We start from the raw sequence: 24,145 nt of genomic DNA, 5'->3' as shown, positions 1-24,145 counted from the left end.
GACAATATTTAGAAGAATAGATGCTGCTTAGAGGTAAGTTTCTGTGATAAGCGGAAGTCAAAATTCCGCTATGTACTGTGTGCCCATTCGGCCTATTAAGAAGCAATTGCAACGAATCTACGTCTTTCTTTTTCAAATCTTTCTTATCTTAATGGCATCACATATTGAACCAATTTGTGGTTGACTGCAGGATTTTTCGATTTAGGCATTTCCGCTAGAAAACGTGATTTGTTTAGGGTTACAATTCATTAGCTGACAACAATTTGGCGGCAGAGGAAAATTTTCTGTAACGCCAACATGAGCCGGTGAATCGCCTATGAGTCGTATGTTTCAGCCTATCGGCGCCAGGCCATGAAATCTGAACGCTTTCCAAGCTTGTTTATGCTAGAGTGCAAGGCAGACAAAGTCCAACTAAAGCGAACTGGTTGGCACAGGCCGTAAAAAGAACCCTAGGTAAAATTTAAATTAAATATACTGTATTATATATTAAACATATATATATGTCTTTTTTAAAAGAAATTTTATATAAATATTTATTTATTTTAGTTTTCAAGTTTAGTTGTAGCCGTTAAAAACATTCAAAAAGTTACTGCTTGCCTGCATTCTAATTGTACTGCCAACGCGTTGCACTGCTTGAGTTGCACTGCTTGTTAAGCTTTGGATAAGCACTTGTGACATGCGAAAGCTCACTGCTAGTTCGAGCACCTTGTTCAAAAATGCTTGCTATATAACTCGAATAAAAGGCGCTAATTTTAAGATTTCCAGCGATTATTTAAAAAAAAACTTGGCCCAATAATTGATAACGACAGAATTTCACCAGTTGCCGGTGAGTCCCCCTGCTGAATTCCCAATCGAAGTTGCTTACACTGTTGACTAACCGTAACCGAAACGTTCGAAAATGTGCTAAGATAAGCAAAAATGAGTAAAATACTTCTGCACAGAGTTAAAAGCACGCCAAATGTCCAATTGGCCTCAATGTTCTCGATCGAATTGCCAACTGACGCAAAAAATAAAAGAAAACTTGCTAAAAGGCCGATAAGATAATAGGTTCGTGTATTTTGCGCAGTCAACGAATAAGTTTGAATCAAACTGAAGAAATCAAAAAAGGTTTATGTAGTTTGGTAAACTTACCTTGAAATAAGATATTTTAAACTATGTTTTTTTTATTTGGAATTGAATAGAAACAGTTTTGTTAACAGCTGTTGAGCTACTGAAATATTTGGAAATTTTTGTTTTCACTTTGACTTGAGACTAAATAATTGCTTGCTTTGAGAATTTTCTCAAACAACAACGACAACAATTTTTACCGGTAGATCTCAGCTACATGCTTTGGTGTCATTGTATTTGTCGGCCTAGACTAATTAAGAATTTATGCCGCCTGCATGTAAATAAAAAGCGAAATAATCAAGCGCAACAACAAAAAGAATTATGACAATAATTTGCTGTAGAAAATGCGGCGAACTCACAAACACCAACAACAACAACAACAACAACTACAGCAACGCAGATTCACATACACGCACACACACACACACACACACACACACTGCTACAGCTGCTAAATTGTGTGAGAGTGTGCAATCTAAATAATAAAGGTAAAACAACAACAAACAACAAAAAGTTATAACTAAAGCAGCGGAGTCGGCGCAGCAATGGCAACGACAACAACTAAAGCAAACAGTTAGCAGTCGACAACAACAACAGTGTCATGGCAAAGAGGAAGAGGGAAATTCAGCAGAGTGTACAGTGGTGCAAATCAGATGCTGGGTTAAACAAATAAGGCGAATCAGTTGCGAACAAATATTTCAGTTGATATTAGCAAAGAATACATAAATATAAAAAATAATAATAATAAAACAATAAATTCTATTTTAAAAGGCATTTGAAAATATTTATTAATTGAAGCTGTTTCATGTAAGGCAGCTGTAGAAGTAATATGCATTTATTATATTAATTATTTTTTGTACTTGTGATTTTGCCCACTGTCACTTGAGAGTCGTCGACTGCGCACTTGCTGCAATGCGCGAATTCCGGATCAGTGCCAATTCAAATGCGCAGGTGAGCTGAACGTTTCATTGTACGTCGCTCGGTCGTTCGTTTCGTTTCTTTTGGTTTTATCGTTTCGTGTCGAGTTCGTCATCGTCTGTCTCTGTCGTGTCTGCGCAGAACAGTTAACGGCAACAACAACAGCCGCAACGACACTTGCGTCAGCGCGTGTGTGTATGCCCGTGCATGTAATTGCGTGTGCGTTTGTATGCGTTTGTTGTGTGTACGAATTGCGTATACGCCGCGTGCGCTGCGGCTCATGAACTTGTAGAACTTTAAACTGATTTTTCAACTCAATTGCGATTGAGGCTGACCTTAGTTTGGTTTTAACCTTTTGCGCCTGTGCTTAAACAATGTAAGTGCCAAAATTGGCAAGAGAACATGAAATACACGTATTTACTTATTTACCTAAGCATATAAAACAAATGAACAAAAAACCCAAACAACAAAAACAAAAATGGACTATGCACGCTTACAATATTCCAGCTAATTGTTTAATTAACACGTGCCCACAAATTATAAAAAAGAAACAAACAATTTATATACATACAAAAAAAAAACTTAAAAATTATGAAAAATAATAAAGCAAATCGCTTTTACATAGCGTTTTTGTTAGACAGCTGTTGTTATGTCTCTCGCTCTTTCTCTTTCTCTCTCGCTCTCACTTCCTCTCTGTGTTTGAATATATGAGTGGGTTTTTTTTTGTGTACGTTTTATAGCTACATTTATTTATTCACATTTTAGTATCGTACTTAACAAATTTTTTGTAGATCTACCAACAATAACTCGTATCAGTTGCGGTTAGTGTCACTTTTTTTCACCAGCTCGTTATTTGACTTATCGGCAAAATGAACGATACACACAGAATATATAAAAAAAAATATATATATACTATTAAATTAAATAACAAAATGTGAAAAAACACACCACTCCGAGTTAACTTCAATGTGAATGATGGGAAACATTTGCACGAAGCTGGTTTGAGCGGAACTTTATAAGTTACCTGTTATAAGTTAATCGATTGTCGATTCAAGGAATACTATAAACACAATATCATTTTATATTTATGTTTCGTTAACTTGACGTTATGTAATAAATGAAAACATTTTATTTTTAAATAATCAGTAAATATCATTAAAAGCTGACAAATTCTATTGTTTATGGTTTTGTGTCAGTTTTGTAACATTTGACACTCTTTTCTTCCTCTCTCAGTAAGCTAATTAATTAAATTACACGTTAATACTTGCCAAGTCATGAAAATCTGAACTAAAAAAACTCCCATTTTTATCAGCACAACACAATCATATCTGTCATTTGCTTTTATGATTATTGCAGTCTATTTTGGTGCCGGAAATTCCTAGAAACGGCTTTGAGAAGTCTATCGAAAGATTAGAGGCAGAGATAGCAATGTCTCTGCCCCCCAACAATACAGTGAAAATGTTTGAACTTGTTGCATTGAGCCGTTAAACATCTAATGCTCAGCACGTCGGGTTAGACCTAACCAGTTTGGAGTCAAGATTCGAACTGTAATTGACTCTATCAATCTAAAAATAGCAGATCAGGTAACCTAATGGATCTACAAAACAATTATTTTTAAGCTTACCTGCAACCCTGTTCCGTTTTTTGTAACTTCTCGATTTAAGTGCAGACAGTTGTTAATACACTATATGTATATATTTTTGTTGTAAAGGAAATGAGTCAACGCTTATCACACAATAAAACTGTACTATCTTGTTCAGTTTTATTGAAAGTTACTCGAGATAGTTAATCATAATTTAGCTTAATCCAGTTTCATACTAAGTTAAGGTATTGGTTGGCTTAAAGATGGCTGATAAGTATATACAAGTATTTTAACATTCACATGTTAAAGGGCAACATTCCAACCTTGTTATAATACATCCCATGAATACCTCTTACTTTTCATAAAACATTATGTTTAACTTAAAAATTATAAATCACTTGAAAATAAAATAAAATAATCAGATAAATAGATGGATAAGCCAATAGTGAAAAGTGGCAATATTTCAATGAAAAATGGCAACGCCGCCCATATTAAATTTTAACAATAGTTAAATAAAATTGTATTACCTCATTAAAGTGGTAAACGGCACTTGCCAACTTTTTACTCCCTTCTAAAAATACCTCTCACTTTTAATTAAAAAATGTTCACCTTAAATATTATTAATCACTTGAAAATAAAGTGCAAAGCCTTTAATCAACTGTGCCTAAAATGGCTTATCGCACTTGACATTGAACGACTTAAGCGACAGTAAATTTTAATACCAAAACATCAATAGTTAGATAAAATTACAGTGAAAAGTGACAACAGTGCAGTGAAAAACGGCAACGAGGTGCGCTTTAAATTTTAACTAATAGTTAAATAAAACAATTGCAATATAATTGTTTAGTGTTCGTTTTTGTTGTATGGGAAAAGCCATATATCACAGCAAAGAGAATCCCCATTCAGTTGCGATAAATAAAGCTGATGACTTACGCCTTTATACAATACCAAATGGGGTAGACATTTTTTACCGAAAACATTCACAGGGCTTACCTTACCGAAAATTCCATTTACAGTGCCCAGGCACCGATTGCACGCGAGCCCAAACGCAATTGCAAATTCATGGAAAGTGATATCAAATATGGCGTCAAGTATTTAAGATAGTTGCTTATCGATAGCATTGATAGATAACAATTCAGGGCCCTCTACGTACAAGCCTTGGCGCAATATGTGCGACAGGTGAGGCGACCTTTTTGGGCTAACATCAGGTGCAGGCCCAGGCCCAGGCCCGACTGTCTGCTGCGCCAATTATCTAACTGGGTCAACAAACCAACGGCTAACAGCCCCCGCTGGCTAATCAAAGCCAATGTCAGTTATGTTCGTAGCTGTTTATTCGCATGAATCAAAATAAATGCTCAACACTGTAATAAACTGTATCGAGACGAGGTTTATGGGTCAGTTATGGTTAATATAATTGTGCGGCCGCATGCAGGACGAAGACTTGATAATTTGTTCAACTACGGCCGGAAACGAAAGAGCTGCAATGAAAAATGTGCATATTGTAAATAGTTATTAGCGAAATCTGTAAAGCTATAAATTGGCTTGGCTAATTTTTAATTTACTTGACTAACTTTTGTTATAGATTGGGGCTTCAAAGATACTATATTCTTATCTGTATCTTTATCTATTATTAATAAAAAAGAGGTTTAGCTGTTGAATATCGACAGAATGCAGAATGCATTCGATTTATCTTTTCCTAAGATACCTGATAACTTATGTACCTGATCCTTTTGTGAAGCTTCACCTAATCTCATTCATTTGACCTAAACTTAGTTAACTTTTTTATCAACCTACGTTTGCCTGTGAGAGCTGTTATAGCATAGGATTTAGATCCGGCCAGCTGGCTTTATCGACGTCCTGCCCCTCAATGTTGTTGCGCTTATCGCTGTTCAGGCCGCAAATGGAGCAAATGCTTTTGTCCTTGCGCAGCAGGTGCTTGTCCAGAAAGTGAGAGTTCTTGCGTCGCTCCGGGCTGCCTGCGTTTTCCAAGGCGCTGCACGCGGAGCACGAGGAAGTCCGCGACTTGACTCGGCTGCCAGCCTCGACCAACGAGCGACTACGCATGCCATCTCCCTGTCCCTGGGCCTTGCTATCCATGGGCGAGCGTGTTGGCGTCTCGTTATTGATCTTGCCGGTTGCCAATTTATTGCTTGGCAAATTGTTCGGAATGCTTGGTGTTGGCGTATCCGTGCTCAGCTTGTACATAGGCCCCTGGCGATCTACAAAGCCCAGACGTAGACTTTCCTCCAGTGCCCGATCGACCTCCTTCTGCAGCTGGGGCAGATCATTAAAGCGTATGTTCTGTTGCTTGGCCACTTGGATGATGATGTCCTCCTTGGTGCCGGGACCGGCAAGCGACAGAAATGCGCCATAAATGTTTAAGCGTTTCATTACTCCAATTTTAAAAATACAAATTTAAAACTGCAAATTTTTTGCTATATTCAGTATATTAAAAAAAAAAAAACAATAAATTCTCTACAAGTTTTTGTCCAAGCTGTTCAGCCTCTAAGTTTTTCGAATGACTGAATGTTTTCGCCCAAGCTCTAAATTCTTGGACTACTATTTAAAAAAAAAAAAGAATGTTTTATGAAAATCTATTCAATGCTTACTAGCCAGACTGATTCAATTGGCCCAATTCACTTAAGTTCCGATTGAAATGAATGAATTTAACAATTATTTCTTATTATTCTTTTTATTACATTTTTAGCCATTTTAACATCATATTCCATCCTGTTGTATTTCAAAACTTGAACTACATTGGTTGATTTTTATTTTGTGTTAGCCCAGTCTAAACGTCACACATAATTAACTACATTAGAGAGTGTGTGTGCTTAAATGTGCATATAGATCTGACAACGCTCACTCTTTGAACCCCTGATCGCTTGACGTCATTCGCCGTATAAATAAAACTTATTTATATTTTGCTAGTGCTTATTTTCTGCAAATATTTGTGCGATTATCGAGCAACCTAACCGAGTTAAACAGTTAAAAATACTATAGCAGCAAGAGAGTGCTGCATACATGAGACTGTATCTTTAGCTGGAATTACAAGTCACTTGTGTATACATACATCATTTTGTTGAGATACGCATACTCTAAATGTTAACTATGTACTAGTAGAAACCAAAGTCCACGAGTTTAGCTCGAGATTATCAGTTGCCTATGATATAACAGCTACTTATTATTTTTGATCGATTTGCTTATCGATAATCCACTTTGTTATCGATTATTCTTGTTCATCAAAAATCTTTCCTCATCAATTTGTGTCAAAATAATCGATATCGACTAATATCGATTATTATCGGTTTAGTTTTCCAGATGTATTGTTTATTTAATGTGTTTTTTACTTAGCTTAGGTTTCTTAGCTATCGATGTAAGTAAAAATGAATTGTATCGATTAATATCGGCTGTCGTGTGCCTGAATTTCGATAAATGTTTTATATTGATAGATAATTTGCACTAATTATCAATTATATTGTTTCTTTATTTGGCAAACTACAACTCAGATGAGAGCTTTATTGTGTGCTTTTCGCTAATTGCAAATTCTTTTCAGTTTTGTTTATTGTTTTTGCTGAATAGCTTGTAGTATATAATCATATCATATGTGTGTGTGTGTGTTTTTCACTTATGTATTTGCTTAAAATTATATGCGATAAAATGCTTTAATCAAAATGTTGCTGAAATTCTTTTTTGTTTTATTTTTTGCAGCTGTTGACAGCCAACGCACGAGATACGAATACGTGTTTCGAAAATACCAACGAACCCGAAGATTAAGAATTTTATATAGAACAATTTTTGTGTATATAAAAAAAACAGCAAAAATTTTATTAAAATACATGCTAAGCTCTAGCTGGAACGTGTGGAATTGAAACGCATTTCAAAAGCGCAAAAAGCAAAGAAACGCGAGGCGTGAGAATTTGCGATAAGAAATGCAACAAAGTTAACAAATTGAGAGAAACAAACAAAACGAAGAAGAGAGCGCAAGAGAGAGTAAATACGCTTTATAAGCGACAACAGAGAGCGCAGAGAGCTTAAGTTTGTAGCGCCGATAAGCGTTATCAGGCGCCCAGGTGTCCACACCTACACGCACATAGACTAAGCCTAATGGCCGACGAAGATCTCAGCCCGCTGCCGTTTCGGCGGGAGCGCAACTTGAGCAATCGGAACTTCAACAAGCGCAACTCGCGTCGCCGCAGCGGCCAGCCATCGGAGCTGGAGCGTCACAGTAGTGCCGTGGACACGGAGTGCGGCGGACGACGCGACAGCAACGCGAGCAGCAGTTCCAGTTCCTTTCAGCTTTCCTACTCGGTCAACTCGGATACGGAGAGCGCGTTCAATCGACGCTCCGTGCTCAAAATGCGCGCCGCCAGCGATGACACGGCGGAGCCCCCCACCACGCCCACATATCCACAGACACCCACCACGCCGGATCCGGCCCTGCTTGATGTGCGGCAGAAGGTGCAGCGCTTCGAGACGCTAAAGACGTCCATCAGCTATATGCGACAGGAGCGCCTCAGCCTGAAGCTGCTCGAGAATCGTCGCCATCCCAGCTTTTCGCAGCACGACGATCACGCGCAGATTCGAACTCCACCCCCGCCGCGTCGCATTGCCCTGCCTGGGCTCAGCTCCTGCAGCAATTCCATTTCCAGCACGCCCGTCAGCATTGACGAGGTGCGCTCCGAGGATGAAGTCGATCAGATATCCGACTTTGAAACGGATCCCCAAGCCCCTGTCGACTACGTGCTCAGCGAGAGCAGCTCCGCCGTGTTGCCCAGCGACTGCCCAGATCCAGAGGATGTGAAAGCACAGGCAGTGCAGCGTTCAATTAGCGCGGATCCATCAGGCGCTCTCTCTCCCCCACTTAAGCTGCGCAATGACAAGGATTTTCCAAGGTGAGTGAAATGCCGGCCCGGCGATGACGGGACTTATTGAACTTTGGAACCTTACAGCTCGTGAATGGCAATTAATCTTACATTCGTTTCCTCGTTAGTTTCGACTCATTTATCAATTTACAAAAGATCGTTTGATTCAATTTGCTTTGCTTCGTTTTTCAACACTGTTGAACTTGATTTCTGATCAGCCAGATACAATTTGCTGACAATTTTAAAGTGTGTGTTGAATTTTTTAATTCGATTTTTACATAATTTTTTATGAAAATTGTAGATTGGATTTTCAGTCAGAATATTTCCCAGCAATCTTTGGCTGTATTCCTGTCTTTCACATTGTTGTTATTCAATTTCCTTTTTAGCTTCCTTCTGAAAGATTTTCCAGCACCGTTCGCTTACGCATAAACGACCTTCGCACACTGTTTGCTGTGTCAGCGGGCGGTCAAAGTTGCGCTTCCATTTTTGTAATTTGCAAAGTCGAAGTCTAATTAAGCGACTTGGCCATAAAATTCGTTGGTATTTATCGCCATGCTGAATCTGAATTTAATTAGCAGGTGTTTGCTCTCAAATATGTTACTTGACCAGGCAGCGCTTGGAGTGTGAATTGCGTTTGGGATCGGATTTGTAACCGGTTGCGACTTGGAATTAACTGTCAACATTTATCCAGAAACTACTTAAACTTGGTTAGAAAATGTAGCAAAATTTGTAAAATGTATCTGTCGAGCCCAGTTTTTCAAAATAAGCTGCAGCTAAAATATGGAGGGTTCAGAACCCAACGATGGGCCAAGCGGCAGCAAACCGAAGAAGGGTGCAAGGCCGGAGCAGCCCGACGAGAATCAACGGCAAAGCGACGAGGATGTCAGTATAGAAGTCGTGCGGGTAAACGATGGTTCCCGACCATTTATGGTGTCCAGAGGCAACAATACGGAGCCAACGCGGCACTCATTAATGAAAATGGAAAAAACGTTGCGAATAGAGATTCTGACACAAGAAACCAGCTCGGAATCTATTTTGGATGTCCCAAAGCAGGAGGAGGAGAAACCAAGGCACATAGAAAGAGTTGTGCGAAAGGAGCCTCCGCAGCCAAGTATCGAGCGCTCGTTAGATCTGGAAGACACCAGTCGAATAAAAGTGTATGGCCAAAAGAAACTCAGCTATGAGAGCGATGGGGGTAGCAGCCAAACGGATAATAGATTATCCCCGGATAATACTGAGGCCAATTCAACAGACTCCTTTGGCATCCAGAGGCCGGAGGGCCTCGTCGAAGGGGTAGGTACTCAGCACCGTCATTGTCGCATCGATATTACTTGCTAGCTTTGCAGTGTGTGTGTCTTACGTCTTCCAGCTGACTGGCTTTATAGTCACCGGCGTCTCAATGTTATTGCTGATCATGATCTCCTGGCTCCTAATCTCTCAGATCGACTTTTTCATGCATTGCTTGAAAGCTGTGTCGGTGGTATTGCACCAGGCGGTTGGCGGTGTAAATATATTTCAAGGCCACCAAGATCCCATCAAGCATATCAAGAGGGTGAGAGAATTCGTTATCTCTCTCTATTTTGTTTTCTATCTTTTTGTAGTAGTTGCTTTTGTTGTTGCGATTCGCTGGCCAGACCAAATCTCTGAGTGCCTTCAGCTCATGCCTTGGCGTGGGCGACGCTTATCAGCTGGCCCGTGATTCATGCAGCGTAATTTCTTATCTTCTGCCTGGTTGTTGATGTTGTTGTTTGCGTAGTGTTCTGGGGGCCAGCTTAAGTCAAGTGATAAACTCTATAATAAGATTGCCGTGTTTGACCGCCCCGTTTGCTCTTATCGTACACAGAAATTATCGTTCTACTCCAAGAAGGAAGACTGAAATCATTGGCGCAACAAACCATCAACTGGTTGGTAAATTTCATTCAGTCTATCAACCCAAAGAGGAGTAAGTGCATCCCATTAAATCACTTAAGCGACAACTAATACTAACTAATTAATTGCGTTTTTCCAGAGAGGATGAGATTGAAATTGAGTTGCGCGATAAGAGCGACAAGTGCGTGCATCCCATACTCGAGGAGCTCATCCATACCGAGGAGGCCTATGTGAAGAATCTGTTCACTGGCCTGGAGAACTATGGCAATATATTTCAGCGCAAGGATTTGCCGCTGGGCCTGCGTGGCAAAAAGTACGATCTCTTTGGGAACATCGAGCAAATCGCCGAGTTCCATCGCGACGAGTTTTTGCCCATGCTGCAGCGCAATCGTCGCGATCTGAAACGACTTTTTGATGAATTTCTCGAGTTCTTGGATGTGAGTAGCGCTCGCATAGCTCATAAAACGGTCACTAATTGTTTGAATTTCCTTTCACAGCAAAACTGTTTCTATGGCTATGTGATCTTCACGATGAACAAACAGAAATCATTAAAGCTGTGCGATCTCTATAAGAATTATTTTACGGTAGGTAAAGCGGAAAACTATTTCACATAATAAGCTCATAATATGTTGCCTGATCTAACAAATACGTTCTTTACTTACAGAGCATACGTCTGGAGCGCGATGATAAGCTGGGCATTAATAGCTTCTTAGTGCAGCCCATACAACGCATGGCACGTTATCCTTTGCTCCTTACCCAGTTCATTAATGTAGGTGGACTGTTGTGTGCCCTTAATGTGCATTAACTAATTTGTATCTTGCAGACCTTTTTCAAGAATCGTGATATTGTCATGAAGCCATTGATTGAGTCCTGCTGCCGCCTGGAGAAGCGATTGCGCACCTTGCTGGTCACCACCAACGAATCAGAGATCATTAATGATATTGTGGACTGTAACGAGGTGGGTTACTCCTTGCGTTGAGGCTGGCGAAATTGTCAACTAATCGTGTACTTCTCTCTGTTTTGCAGTTCAATGTGTATTACCAGGGCAAGTTCCGTAAGGTTAGCGAGTTTCAGGTGCTGGATCACAAGCTGAAGCGCAGCTATCGTGCCAAGGTCTTTATATTTGACAAGTGCATAATTTATACGGAGATCAAGGGCAAGCATTTGGTGTTCCATGGTCGCTATCCTTGCGAGCATATTGGCATCTCGGCCAAAACCAAATCTTTTACACTCTACTATGAGCGTCGCAAGCAACAGGAGTGCGAGTTCAGCGCCGATGCCGCACAGATCCAGCTCTGGCTGGATCTCATCCGTGACATGATCAACAACTTCGCCAACGAGGAGCGGCAAAAGCTGCAGGAGCGCTATTCACGTGAAAACGATCATCTGCATCGCAAGGCGCCAAGTTTCGCGCTTTATCGCGACTCGAATCGCTTCAGTTCGGACAGCGGCATTGGCAATATCTGGATAATGCCCAAACCGGATGAGGAGACTGCCAGCAATCGCACAACGTGGTATGCGGCCAACTAAGCAGCCAGCACAGGGAGTTACTCCGCTCCTGCTGGACTGCTGCTATATAAAAGAGATAACACTCTATTCGAGTGTTCGTGTGCTCGTGTTCATGTCGAGTTATGGAGCTGCGGCCAAGCGGAACGCTGCACGTTCTGGGCTACAGACTGGACCTGAAAAGCCTGTGCAATAGGTCAACTTTGTTGAACGTTGAATGGTCGTAACCAATCTGCAGTTAACAGATGGCACACTTTTATTATGAGCTAAATTTGTTATAAATTAGTTAGAATCAAAATCTAAAAAAAAAGTTAAAAAAAAGTCTTATGCTAAATCACCAAATATTTTCAATTAAGTTAATTCTAATATTTTAAAAACACTTATGTATTTCTGTTGTCGCAAGTAAACAAAATTGTTGTCCACTCTAAAATTGTTATTTTATTTCATTAGCTTAACTATATTTAATGTTTAAAGGATTTTTATGCTGTGCATATTGTAAGATTTGGAAGATGAAATGTTTATAATGAACTACATAGATTTCATATATATGACACATTGCATAAATATTCTTATGCGTTTTATAGTATTCTGATAATTAGCGCAATTTGGGAAAGCTCTACGAAAGGATAGTCTGATATTAATATCGTTTTGATAAAGTATTACGAACATCCAAATAGGAACTTAATATTCTTCTGATAGTTGCAATGACAGCTATATAATATATTTAATAATGGCCGACAAAATTAAAATCAAGCTTTAATACACTAGAATAGCTAAATTAAAAACTAATTATTGCAGTTTCATAAATAGGAATTGTTGGAAAATATAAGTAACAGTAATTATATTATTAATTAAATCTTCAACATGATTTTCCAAACGAGTTATACACTATGCTGGGGTTTAAATGGAAATTACTCCATGAATATGCATTTTCAAAAGCCTGCTAATTGATAGTTAAATATTTAAATTATTTATTTTGGCTCAAACAGCTCGTATAATGAGAACTGCTAATCGAGCATTTAAGCACATAGAAAAATTGTTATTAGGTCCAAGTTATTTATGAGTTTACCCAAAACCTTGACTAGCAATGCGAATGTCAAACATGAAAGCCAAACTAATTGACATGTGAAGTATTTTATCTATTTTTTCTTTACAAAATCGATGCCTGCCGCAACAAGTTGGACGATTCGAAGACGTCAAAACAATCAAATTTATCATGAATAGGTCGCACGCCTCTGAAAAACCGTCGATCCCCTCGTCTGTCTGGCCCCGCAGCAGCCCCCGCCAAATTGCCTACCTCAGAGTTATTGTTAATAATATGCCACAAAAAGCAAAAGCAACAAGGCGAATAACTTGTTTGGCACTCGAACAGCTTGTGACATCACTTTGAAAATGTATAAAAATAAACAATTGGCGCTTATAAAAACAATCCCTGAGAAAAAAGAAACAAAATGTAAACATTTCTGGCGTGCTGTTGCCTTGCTTCGTCTTTTTTTAATTTATGCAAAACGTTTGCAGACTGCTGCTCGCAGCGGGGCATGCAGCTCATCAATCGCGACCAGGCAGTAATTATGGCCATTTCGTGGTATCTGCCGATTGTCCACCAATTGTTGCACAGCATTTCCTTGGGGCGTACACAAAAACAAATCAATTGCAAATACAATAAATAAAATGAAATTGTGAACAATTCATTTCTGAAATTTGCAATGTTGACGACGACAACAATAAAGCATGTATTTATATATACATATATATATATAGAAGCTACAGAGTGATCTCTGTGAGATCATCGCCATAAATTTGTATGTGCTCGCACATATTCAGCTAGTATTTAAATGAACGCTTAGTTAAAGCTGCGTAGCTTAAAAGGCATGACAAAGGCACTGCCAAAGCACTGCTTTCCCGAACTACACCGAACTTCGACCTGGTTTGGCCGTTTTACAAAAACAGTTCAAGGTACAAACAACTTTAAATCACGAAAATATAAAATTATAGCACAGCAGTAGGCATTATTGCTGTTATGATCATTAATCGAATTCCACTGATCGCCACAAATGATCATCAATAAAAAACATGCATAAAATCAAAATTCTTCATTTTTGTCGGCTAGACTAACAGGCAGAAAGCAAAAGTGTAAAATTATGGATTCCAGCAGATATTTCAATATTTTTACAGTTTCATATTTTGTTTATAAACAAATACCTAACGCGTGCTGCCAAGAAACACAGATAGAGAGCGAGAGAGGGAGAGCGCATGAACTTTTGCTATAAAATTATGGCGATCGCTGCGAAAGCTCGGCGCGCACTGCGAGTAACTGAATTTATGGCAAACTTTCGGACAGTTGAATTTCGCATTTGCCACGCAGCGGTTCGTGCGGCCTAAAATGTGCCGATCTTGTGCTTGGTTGAAGCAATCGAACTGAGCGTATATTATTCTATTAAGTGCTACCAATGGCCTGTCAAATGCTTTGATATCTGCTAGTGCCACAAATTGTGAAACAGTGCAAAATGTTTGCCATCAATTGGTTCGATGTGATACCCGTCGCGCTAACATTTCTTGCCATCGCCTTTGTGCAGGTGCTTAACGTCTATTTACATATATTCAGTGATAATACGAAAAGTACCGATATCGCTGGCACAGTTACCGAATCGGATTGCCCGATATCGGGTAATGTCGACGCGACAACACCAACTTCTGCCAAAAATGGCGCCATATCGCGAAAAACATCGAACGGCAAGTTGGAGAAGCAGGCGAGCATTTTGGATAGCGATAGGTGGGTCGAATAATTCGCAGTTTTTCTGCAATTTTTCCTCGATTGTGCTTTTTATTTCAATTGTTTTTTTCCTGTGGTTCTCGATGCTTTTAAATTACTTTCCCTGACAGCTGTCCATCATTTTGCATGTCACAGCCACAAATTATAAATGTTTTTATGTGCATTTCTTATTGGTTTTTTGCTTGACCTTTGGGCTGCCTCTAAGAATATTTTACAACGTCAAACGGTGCGTATACGTGATAAGATAAGGTCGTTCGCGTATGTTTACTTTATGAGCTTAGCTTTATTTTTACACGGTTTCCACAGAAACGACTGCTTCGGTAGTTAGGCAAGCCCCAGACGTGCCTTGCATAATAACATGCACATGGCTTGGTTGTTGGATTTCTGTTGCGCCCTGTTTATTGATCATTTCAGTTGTTGTTAAATTAAGCATAGGAAGTGATACTGGAGATAAGGATCTTATAAAGATTGTAGGCTTAATGTGCTATATAGATTGTAATATTGCATAAGCTCAAAACGGATGTGATGACTGGGAAAATTCGAAAAGGCTTATAAAACACTTATAGTTAAATGTGGGGGCAGTTTTTCTTGTCTAAGTTTTTATAATTTTTGGGCAATCTTTGTTCTGCTACAAATAATCTGTAAATTGACATTTCCTGCACGCCAGCACACTATCTTAATGAGCTTGCAGTTAAATTCAAAATTCAATTATAAAATATTATTTATAGATATGCAAACATGCGCTGAGTCGTAGATTGTGTAATTAAAAAAATACATTGCTCGATCTAATGGTGTTTTTATATCAAACTATTGCCTGGATAATAATATGCATTAATATTTTAATATAATATTAATTCTATAGTCCCTTACATTTGGAAGATCTAGGTCATGTTTGTAAAGTTAATGTATGTATATATATTATCAGAAGAATCTCAAAATGTAAGCCTGAGTAAAGTTTTATGATCTGGTGCCCATATAGCTCTTATCAGCTACTATATGTATTACCCAAACACACCTCACACCCACACACGCACATGCACCCACACATTTGTTATCCCTTTTTTGTGTTTCTCATCTGTTTGCTTGCATTTTTGTTCTGTGCTTACAGTGGCATCTCATTGAACTCTATCAACACAAGCACAACAACAACAATAGCAGCAGCAGCAACAACAGCAGCAGCAACAACAATTTCTACACCGGCAACACCCAACTCATCACCAACATACAGCACACACAATGGTTTCCTCACACACACCCTCAGTTTCGAAACCTTGAGCGATGAGTAGTAAGTAATATGCCGCCCAATGCCACCCCCAACGCCAGTGGAGCCTCGCCACACGCAATCCTCGGATACATGTTAATTGATCGAAATCTTGTTCTCTTTGCCTTTGCTTTGCCATAGCCACGAGGATGAGGACACACTCTCGCTAGAGAATCTTTTTCCCTGCGATCAAACGGAAATATATGCCTCAAAGAAGATAAGCTTCATTATCGATGAACTTATCCAGACCGAAGTCAACTATGTGAACAATCTGCGGAAGGGCCTCGCCAACTATGGCCAGCTGCATCAGTGCGAGGATCTGCCGGAAGGACTACGCGGCGACCAGCGACAGCAGCTGCTGCTGGGCAACATCTCCGAAATTCTGGAGCTGCACGACAAAGAGATTCTGCCGCTCATGTTGCGCAATCAGCGCGATCTGAAAGGCCTCTTCGATGAGTTTGCGACGCACTTTGAGGTGAGTAGCGTGTTGCGTGGGTCGACACCGGTTGCCACGGCCCATAAAAGCCGTCAATTCCATTAAGTAGCCGTCCGGCCGGTTCTAAAGCGGCCGATCGATGCCCCAATCGATCAGTTTACCGCCCAAGCAAATTACAATTTCAAATATTTGCCGGACAGTTTTCTATTGTTTCAAGCTGTGGTTTTTATACCCTCACATAACGAGTTCCAATCGTCGCCGATTACCATTGATTAACTAATTTGTAGCTTAGTGCAAAGACAACAAACTCTTTCATGGGCTGTGAGTTTTGAAAGTCGGAGCTTGCTTTGAGTATACTGCCTTTGTTCTAAGCGCACATATAAATCAAGAATAGATTTTTATCTTAGGTGTGTATATGTATATGGTTATTGCCAAGTATGTTGTTTGATAACGGAGATAAGGTCAAATAAACAATAATAAATTTAAAAAAACGGTGTGAAATGATATAATTTTGGAGAATATAATACAAAATAATTATGAGAAACGAATTGTTTGAGTTGTTGAGGTTTTCACAATATTAAAAAAATAAATAAATAAATGAATGGCTACAAATAATTTTTTTTAAATTTTTTTATAAGATTACAAAATTATATTATAATATTTAATTTATTTACACTTCAATTACAATATTGATAAAAAAGAAATATTGTAATCAATATTCAATTAATTTGAAAAGTAATATTATATTTTCATTTTATCATATTTTAATATTAAATATTATACTATAATACTTTATGCCTTTGAGTACAATATTTTATCTATATCTGTTAGGGCATTAAAAAATCGTATATCATAGAGTTTCCTCTTCTTCCCAGTTAATTTTTTCATCTTCCAAGTATTTACCTACGCGAGTGCGACACCTGCAAAGTTTTTGTGATTGACGTTCTCGCGTCTTTAGATTTCGTGTTGCCAGATTTGCTTTTTGTTTTTAAAGATTTTACTTAATGCTTGCGTGCATTTTTATGTCGTTTTCTGCTAGCTTATTGACTGGCACAAATTTTTATGGACTGTATTTTTAGCGTCAGCTTCCAGTTATTTCTGGGTTCAGCAATTAATGCAAATTAACGTAGCCGACGACATCTGTAAGTGGGTTATAAATACGAGAAGAAAATAATTTGTAAATATGCTAAGCGCAACTCAACTTAACGCTTGTCGCTGCGGCACATAAATTATAAACCGAATTAAATAAAATAAAATATACATTTTTAATTTTTAGCTTAAGTATTTTTATCGTATTTATGTATTTATGTATTTATGAGTTATTCATTGTCTTAAACACATTTATTCACACCTGTTGATAAGTGTGTCACGATTCTTTAAGTTTTTTTGACTAAGGCCTTCATTAATATGCTCAAGAGTTGCGCATGTTTAAAGCTCTTTATTTTGAACACAGATTGAATTCTCAAGGAAATGGTTCTACAACAATTATACGTTGGGTTTTGGGTGTCAGCAACAAGATACTTGGCTTAGGCCAAGCCCAGCATAGAGTTCGTGCAATTATTCACTCATAAGAAATCATTGTCTAGACAAAGCCCGATAATAACGTACAATTAATGCCTACATGACATGAGCGTATATTGACGAACGCTCAAACAAGGCTCGACTTAAGTATACCCTGTTTTTCATTATTAACCAAAGAAGCAGAAGTATAGTAGACGTCCCTGATGCAAATCCTTAAGTATGCATTGATTTATTTAATTTGTTCAAGTATTTCGATTTATGTATAGATATATATAGGCTACATGTGTATATAAGTAGCTCCATCCAAGTAAAGTGATTCTTACAATTAGAGCTTAACTTGGTATACCCCACTTACTTCATCTACTCGAGGGGTACTTGAAAAAGGCAAACAATACCAGTGAAATGTTAAGTACAAATTGATAAACAGCAAAATGTTGGCTATTTGCGACTCAACCAATTAGCGGAGCAGCAACAAAATCCGCTGAGGATGACGAGACCCAGTAAAGCCCCTTGATAAGATTGGAAATAATGACAGAAATGTTTACAACAAATATTATGGCGTCTAAGATTGGAAATAATGACAGAAATGTTTACAACAAATATTATGGCGTCTATTTGAAACTACGAAACTCCCAACTAAGTGAAATCGCTTTATGAGCGAATTTCTCATGTAGAGTTGACGTCATCAAATTTGGGGTCTACGCTTGTTTTGGGGCCTTTCAGAACAGTGCTTGCAGCAACTTTATCTATATGTGTGTGTGTGCGTCTGGTTTTATATCTATATCTCGCTTGATTTGGTTTCTTCTGTGAAATCACGAATATAGCTTAATTTTTCGCTTTTATTACAAATGATAATGTCGCCTTGGAGCAGAGTGTGCCATAGAATGTGAGTACTCTTTAATGGTTTTTTTGTTCTTTTGTGGGATCTGTTAGTGTAGCAAGTGTTTCTCTATTGCGGCAACATGTGGCCAGAGACAGCGCCGAGTGTTGACAGCCAAACAATCAATTTAAATTGAAATTGTGAGACGGCTTTTTATGCGTGCGAGTGTGTATGTGTGTGCATGTGTGTGCATGTGTCTGTGCATAAATATAAGAACAAATATGTGATCTTATGTCATGTTGGGTTCCAAGAACGCAAAAAGTTTGCCCAAATATTGACAGCATACGCATAGCAGGTAACATTCCCGAGGCCCCAATTTCAAAGAATTTGTATCCTTTTTTTTTTTATTTTGCTCGCTTAAGCCTTCGGGGATTTGGCTTAATGCGCGACAAACATGCTAACTGATTTATGCATTTTTTTTTTCTCACGTTCTCTTCTCAGACAAGCTGAATCACAGAATCGCAAAATATTTAAAGAGAGTAAAAGAATTAGGAAAAATATCCATCATAAAAGTTTGCAATTTGTTTATATATATATATACCATATTTTTCTTGCCATGTTTTGGCAACGCGCTGTATAAACAAAATATCTAAATAGATGGCTGATATGTATTTCCTTTCAGCATTTTGTCGAACGGATTAATGAGGCTTTTCAAAGATAATTGCCCAGCCGATTAGTTTTCTCATTTCAATCGTTTAAAAACATTGATTTCACTTAGACTCACAATAATTTATGATTTGTTTCCATTTATTTTTTTTATTGGTTTAATTTTATTTTTGCTATTCAACCAGTTGTTGTTGGTTTTCTCGTGTACAAAACTTGTTCAATCGATTTTTGGGCATAAATCTCAGAAAAAGCACACATCGAAAGCAGCCATAAAAAGCTTGTCTATATAATTTATAAATTGCCTTCAAATGGTGACAAACTTGTAGATTTCAGTTGAAATTGAGATCTTTAATTTTGTAAAAAGTTGCTTGTGGAACTAAATTTTTCACGAAGAATCCAATGATAACAACAATATTATATCGATTTCCTACGCAATATGTATTATTTTAATGAGGCATTTCCTCGTCAATTATAGTCGTATATTCTTTTGTCTATCTGTTATTTTAGACGTTGATGAAACATTCTACAACTGTTTTAGATTTTACTTTTGTCGGAACCATCCAGATCATATCACTATATCATATAGCTGTCATTGGAATAATTGGGCTTTGCTGTTTCTAATCGCCTTGGGAAGACACATTCAAGTTTCATTCTGAATTTCACTGATTTAAGGTTTTGATAGCTTATGATGATTTATGCCCCTGTTCTAAATAGTAAATCATATAGTTAACGTGACATTGCATGGTCAAATCCCAAGTTTTTGGGGAACTTGTACCCCTTATACCCTTGCAGAGGGTATTATAATTTTGTCATAAATTGTGTAATGCATAGAAGGCTACAGCTCGGACCCCATAAAGTATATATTCTGGATCAGCATCAACAGCCGAGTTAATGTAGCCATGTCCGTAGGAGTGATCGGTCGAAAAGTAGATTCATGAATGCAAAACTTTCTTGTTTATCAAGATATCTAGACCAAAATAGGTTCTTATTTGGCAAAAAAGTCAGTTTTCAAAAATATTTTCCTCAAATTCAGCACTTACGAGTATTCACTATTCTCACTTTTTTGCAAAAGGGAAATGTCTACAGGGTCATTTAATCTTCAAATAGCTTTACTTTCTTGATGTTGTTTTGAGTATAATTTTATTTTTATATTTTGGTTAAGAACTAGATTTTAATTTGGTATGGCTGTCCAGGGTAATAATTATGCCTCTGTATATTAAAATAATTATTATTTAGTAATCTGTTTCTTCTTATTCAATTCATTTAATATTAAATATGCACAATTTAACGAAGATTTACCCATTTCCTTTCTAAGTTGCAAATAAATATAAAGTGTCAACTACCTGATCTAAGCTCTCGGATTTACATATTTAATTCATAGCTGCGCCCAATTCAAGGTGGCTTAAGCAATTTCAAATGTTGCGTCCATGAAAAGTTCTTGGAGCCAACCCGTGTTAACCTTACCTAACCCAACAATTACTTAGACTGTCACAAAAATAAAGCTGTGGATTGTTTTGTCAGCAAATACAGTTCACATGGCTCCACTTTCAAGTCTGGGCATTACCCAGTTCATTTTTGGCACATTCATTGGTAGATATAATAGTAAATAAATATATACATATATATATATATATATATATATATATATATAAATGTATATAAGTAAAACTTGCCTGTTGGCGAAATCATAATTTTTGAGTATTTAAGTCACGTAATGCCACACCGCACACACGCACACACAATCGGAACCAACAACCACTGCAAACCAACTGTAAGCCTTGGCAAAGCCACTGAAAAATTGATATTCCACTCGTTGGCTCCGTGCTCCCTCTCTCGCACCCGCCTAGGTAGGTGCAATGAAAATTCTCTAAACTGGTTCAAAATGCAAAATATATGTATATTTAGCTTATTGTAGTTTTTGATGCATTTAATTTGATTATCCGTCGAGCTGACTGTTAAGCTTTGTCCCCCTCCTCATAGCACACCACACCACCCTCCGGCAAATCAAAACCCATAATCAAATGGAATAATAATTATACGATTTGCTGACATGCCACAGATTAGTTGGCTTAATTCGCTGGGGCTGTGGCAATATTTGCATTTGCCTCCAGCTGTTGATTCGTTGATACGTCTCAAAATGTTGGCTCCTGGCTGTTGGCAGCATTTGCATGTCAAATGTCTTCAATTATTGCATTAAACAATTGTCGTACGTGTCGCACGGGCAGCTAAGACAACAGTACAAATTTGTGAACTTCTAGAATAAACTATAAATCTATGCACAGGGTATTTTCTATATGAATTTAAAATATACACATTTTTTGCTACTGAGTCATTTGCATTGTGACTGAATTGCTATGAAAATTGTTCATTTCGAATGTACGGATACCCTGCAGAGAGAAAAATATAGAGCATGGGCAAAAATACAACTTTTTTCTGCGTCGAATATTTAAATTATGAACAAAAAAGTGCTATCACATATTTATACTCTAAAATTAACTTGATTTAATTTACGATTTGAAAATAAATTTGAAAGTTAAAACTGTTTTTAAAAAGGGTCAAAAGTTACATATATATTATTATTAACTTTTACGTGTTTTGATTATCTTGACTGATATATCCCATAAACAATGTGATTATACAAAATTAATTTGAACAATTATAAAAAGTTTCTCTTATATGTATTTAATATTATATTCTAAAATTGTTTATTTCAATCAATCAAACATAGTATCTTATAGTCGAACATGCTCTGTAACATAGTGTGCTCATTTATTTCGCTTTCATTTGCTTGACAAAAAGCTTGCAAAATTGTTAAATTAATTTTAAACATGTGTGTCAAAATTTTTTTTTTCAGATTTTATCTAAAGTCATATTAGTATAAGATATAATATTTTAATACATATTGCGCCGAGCACTTTGAATACGAATGCTTATAGCTTTTTAAATTTTACTTTGATTATTTACAGAAAAACAATTTCTATTGTTATGTGGACTTTACCATAGGCAAAAAGTCCTCCATGCAGCTACGGCAAGAGAATCGAGAATGGCTGCAGGTGAGCGAGAATAAAATGAAATAAAACAAAACAATTATATATGAGGAATATGTATTATTTATAGAGCTATCAGACGACAATAAAAGACAAACTGGGCATTGATAGTTTTCTAGTGCAGCCCATACAAAGACTGACCAGATATCCGTTGCTGCTACAGCAATTCATATCGGTAAGTAGATATATAGTACATATATAGACCGAACCATATATATGGTGTGCTATTATACATAGGAATTCTATAAGAGCGGCATTAGCTGTAAGCCCGTGCTGAGTGCTGTCTGCAAGCTGGAAACTCGCATGCGACGGCAGCTGGATGTGGTCAATCAGGCAGAGGAGATTCCCAACATAGATGAGCTAAACGAGGTGAGTACTATGAATAGCCGTGGATCATCAGTAAACTAAAGAAACTCCAACTGCCAATTTCAGCTCGATCTGCAGCAACAGGGTCACTTTCGACGCTCCACAGAATTCGATGCACAGCATCTTCCAACCAAAAAGAGATACCGCGCCAAGATATTCCTATTCGATCGCTGTCTGGTCTGCACGGAGGTGCGCAAACGGCGTTTGGCCTATCGCCAGCACTACAGTTGGGAGCATGTGGAGCTGCAGCGTCCGCTGGAGCTGGCTACGTCGAATGCCAATAAAATCATCAATCTGCTGGTCAAGCAGCAGGATAGGGACAAGACCAAGCGTGAGGAGTACTCCTTTGTGGCCTCCGAGGCGTCTGTAGTCAAGCAGTGGCTGCTCGCCACCCACAAGATCATCGAGATAGCGCGACACGAGCAATCGAAACGCGACACCTTCAGCCTGCCCATGGATCTGGTGCTGGGTGTGGTGCTGGCCATCTGGCTGATATGGCAGTACTTGTAGCGCTAATTATATGCTATACTATTTAGTTGCTAGGCTATAGAATAAAGCTAAGTTATTTGTACACGTACGTAGTTGCCACTCTGCTGGTCACATGCAGCTGCCACATCCGGACAACATCCGACCACTTCCGGCCGCCTCCTGCCTGGCCGAGCGTAAAATAAGTTTGCTGCAGTTGACAAATATTTATGATAAATTGCCTTTGCAGTGCCGCTGTTTTGTCCTTGCCCAGCTCGAGCGCCAGGCAAATGCAAAATGTAAATAGCTTTTCATCTTTTTTGCCACACACACTCACTCACACACACACATATATATTCACAAAAAGGAGCTGGCTCCTTGGGCCATCCTTGCTTGCAACGTTCTCTTACAGTGGCCACCAAAATTTGATGACAAATCTATTTGTTTAGAATTTATGACAGACTGCTGCAGCGCACCAAGGAAACCTGTCATGGAAGGCTGATCTCTCGTGGAGCGACTAATGAACCATGGTCACGACTTCGAGTATGCCAAAAGGAGTAAACGCAACAAAAGGTAATGTTTTCAGCAAGTATCTACACTGGCAAAGATATATCTTTCAACTCTAGTTGGGTTTCGTGCCTTTTCTGATGCAACTTGAATTGTATTTGAATCTCGACTAGGCCAGAAATAAGGGAAATTATACAAATTTTTGTTTAATTAATTTTAAGTCGATTGATCATTGACTCGATTTCATGGACCATATTTTGAATTCTACAAAATCAATAACATCTCTTTTTATCCAATGGGCATATAATATTTATCACATTTATTTTTATTATCACTAGATATACAGAATTTCCAAATTCCCCATTTAATATAATTTTCACAATTATTTATTTATTGTAAGAAATATTCGTTTTATTTTTGTAATGCCTTCTTCAAACAT

At 38.0% G+C, this 24,145-nt stretch overlaps 3 protein-coding genes across 5 annotated transcripts; 2 read left to right on the top strand and 1 right to left on the bottom strand.

Annotated features, from left to right (window-relative positions):
• The first annotated feature begins 2,086 nt into the window (after window positions 1-2,086).
• LOC115757818 (rho guanine nucleotide exchange factor 25) lies at window positions 2,087-12,255 on the top strand. 2 transcript variants are annotated; one of them, XM_030698241.1, is made up of 8 exons: window positions 2,087-2,401; window positions 7,316-8,499; window positions 10,313-10,411; window positions 10,478-10,775; window positions 10,836-10,922; window positions 11,003-11,107; window positions 11,162-11,296; window positions 11,365-12,255. In XM_030698241.1, exons 2-8 carry the CDS (start codon window positions 7,712-7,714, stop codon window positions 11,866-11,868), a joined length of 2,016 nt encoding a protein of 671 aa, XP_030554101.1. In that variant the 5' UTR covers window positions 2,087-2,401; window positions 7,316-7,711; the 3' UTR covers window positions 11,869-12,255. The 2 variants fall into 2 exon arrangements, with proteins under 2 accessions (XP_030554101.1, XP_030554102.1); XM_030698242.1 differs by lacking the exons at window positions 2,087-2,401; window positions 7,316-8,499 and adding an exon at window positions 9,658-9,762.
• On the bottom strand, window positions 4,921-6,115 carry LOC115757819. The gene is made up of 2 exons (XM_030698243.1): window positions 5,402-6,115; window positions 4,921-5,085 (listed from the first exon to the last, which is right to left on the bottom strand). Exon 1 carries the CDS (start codon window positions 5,996-5,998, stop codon window positions 5,420-5,422), a length of 579 nt encoding a protein of 192 aa, XP_030554103.1. The 5' UTR covers window positions 5,999-6,115; the 3' UTR covers window positions 4,921-5,085; window positions 5,402-5,419.
• Window positions 12,256-14,208: 1,953 nt separating the features above from the next.
• On the top strand, window positions 14,209-23,311 carry LOC115757939 (kalirin). 2 transcript variants are annotated; one of them, XM_030698409.1, is made up of 7 exons: window positions 14,209-14,617; window positions 15,726-15,902; window positions 16,020-16,353; window positions 22,288-22,374; window positions 22,439-22,543; window positions 22,606-22,737; window positions 22,801-23,311. In XM_030698409.1, exons 1-7 carry the CDS (start codon window positions 14,352-14,354, stop codon window positions 23,242-23,244), a joined length of 1,545 nt encoding a protein of 514 aa, XP_030554269.1. In that variant the 5' UTR covers window positions 14,209-14,351; the 3' UTR covers window positions 23,245-23,311. The 2 variants fall into 2 exon arrangements, with proteins under 2 accessions (XP_030554269.1, XP_030554270.1); XM_030698410.1 differs by lacking the exon at window positions 15,726-15,902.
• The last annotated feature ends 834 nt before the right edge of the window (window positions 23,312-24,145 follow it).

Source organism: Drosophila novamexicana, unplaced genomic scaffold (assembly GCF_003285875.2).
Source record: "Drosophila novamexicana strain 15010-1031.04,08,12 unplaced genomic scaffold, DnovRS2.1 tig00000121-arrow-pilon, whole genome shotgun sequence".
Lineage (NCBI taxonomy): Eukaryota > Metazoa > Arthropoda > Insecta > Diptera > Drosophilidae > Drosophila > Drosophila novamexicana.
Note: the sequence above shows the minus strand (reverse complement) of the source record. Positions and strands in the feature narration are given on the sequence as shown.

Bases quoted from the DNA above. Each gene is read 5' to 3' on its own strand.
- LOC115757819 (XM_030698243.1), bottom strand. From the start codon at position 5,998: ATGAAACGCTTAAACATTTATGGCGCATTTCTGTCGCTTGCCGGTCCC.
- LOC115757818 (XM_030698241.1), top strand. From the start codon at position 7,712: ATGGCCGACGAAGATCTCAGCCCGCTGCCGTTTCGGCGGGAGCGCAAC. The intron at 8,500-10,312 runs GTGAGTGAAATG...TATCGTACACAG, and splicing joins AATGACAAGGATTTTCCAAG to AAATTATCGTTCTACTCCAA. The intron at 11,297-11,364 runs GTGGGTTACTCC...TCTGTTTTGCAG, and splicing joins ATATTGTGGACTGTAACGAG to TTCAATGTGTATTACCAGGG.
- LOC115757939 (XM_030698409.1), top strand. From the start codon at position 14,352: ATGTTTGCCATCAATTGGTTCGATGTGATACCCGTCGCGCTAACATTT. The intron at 16,354-22,287 runs GTGAGTAGCGTG...GATTATTTACAG, and splicing joins AGTTTGCGACGCACTTTGAG to AAAAACAATTTCTATTGTTA. The intron at 22,738-22,800 runs GTGAGTACTATG...TGCCAATTTCAG, and splicing joins ACATAGATGAGCTAAACGAG to CTCGATCTGCAGCAACAGGG.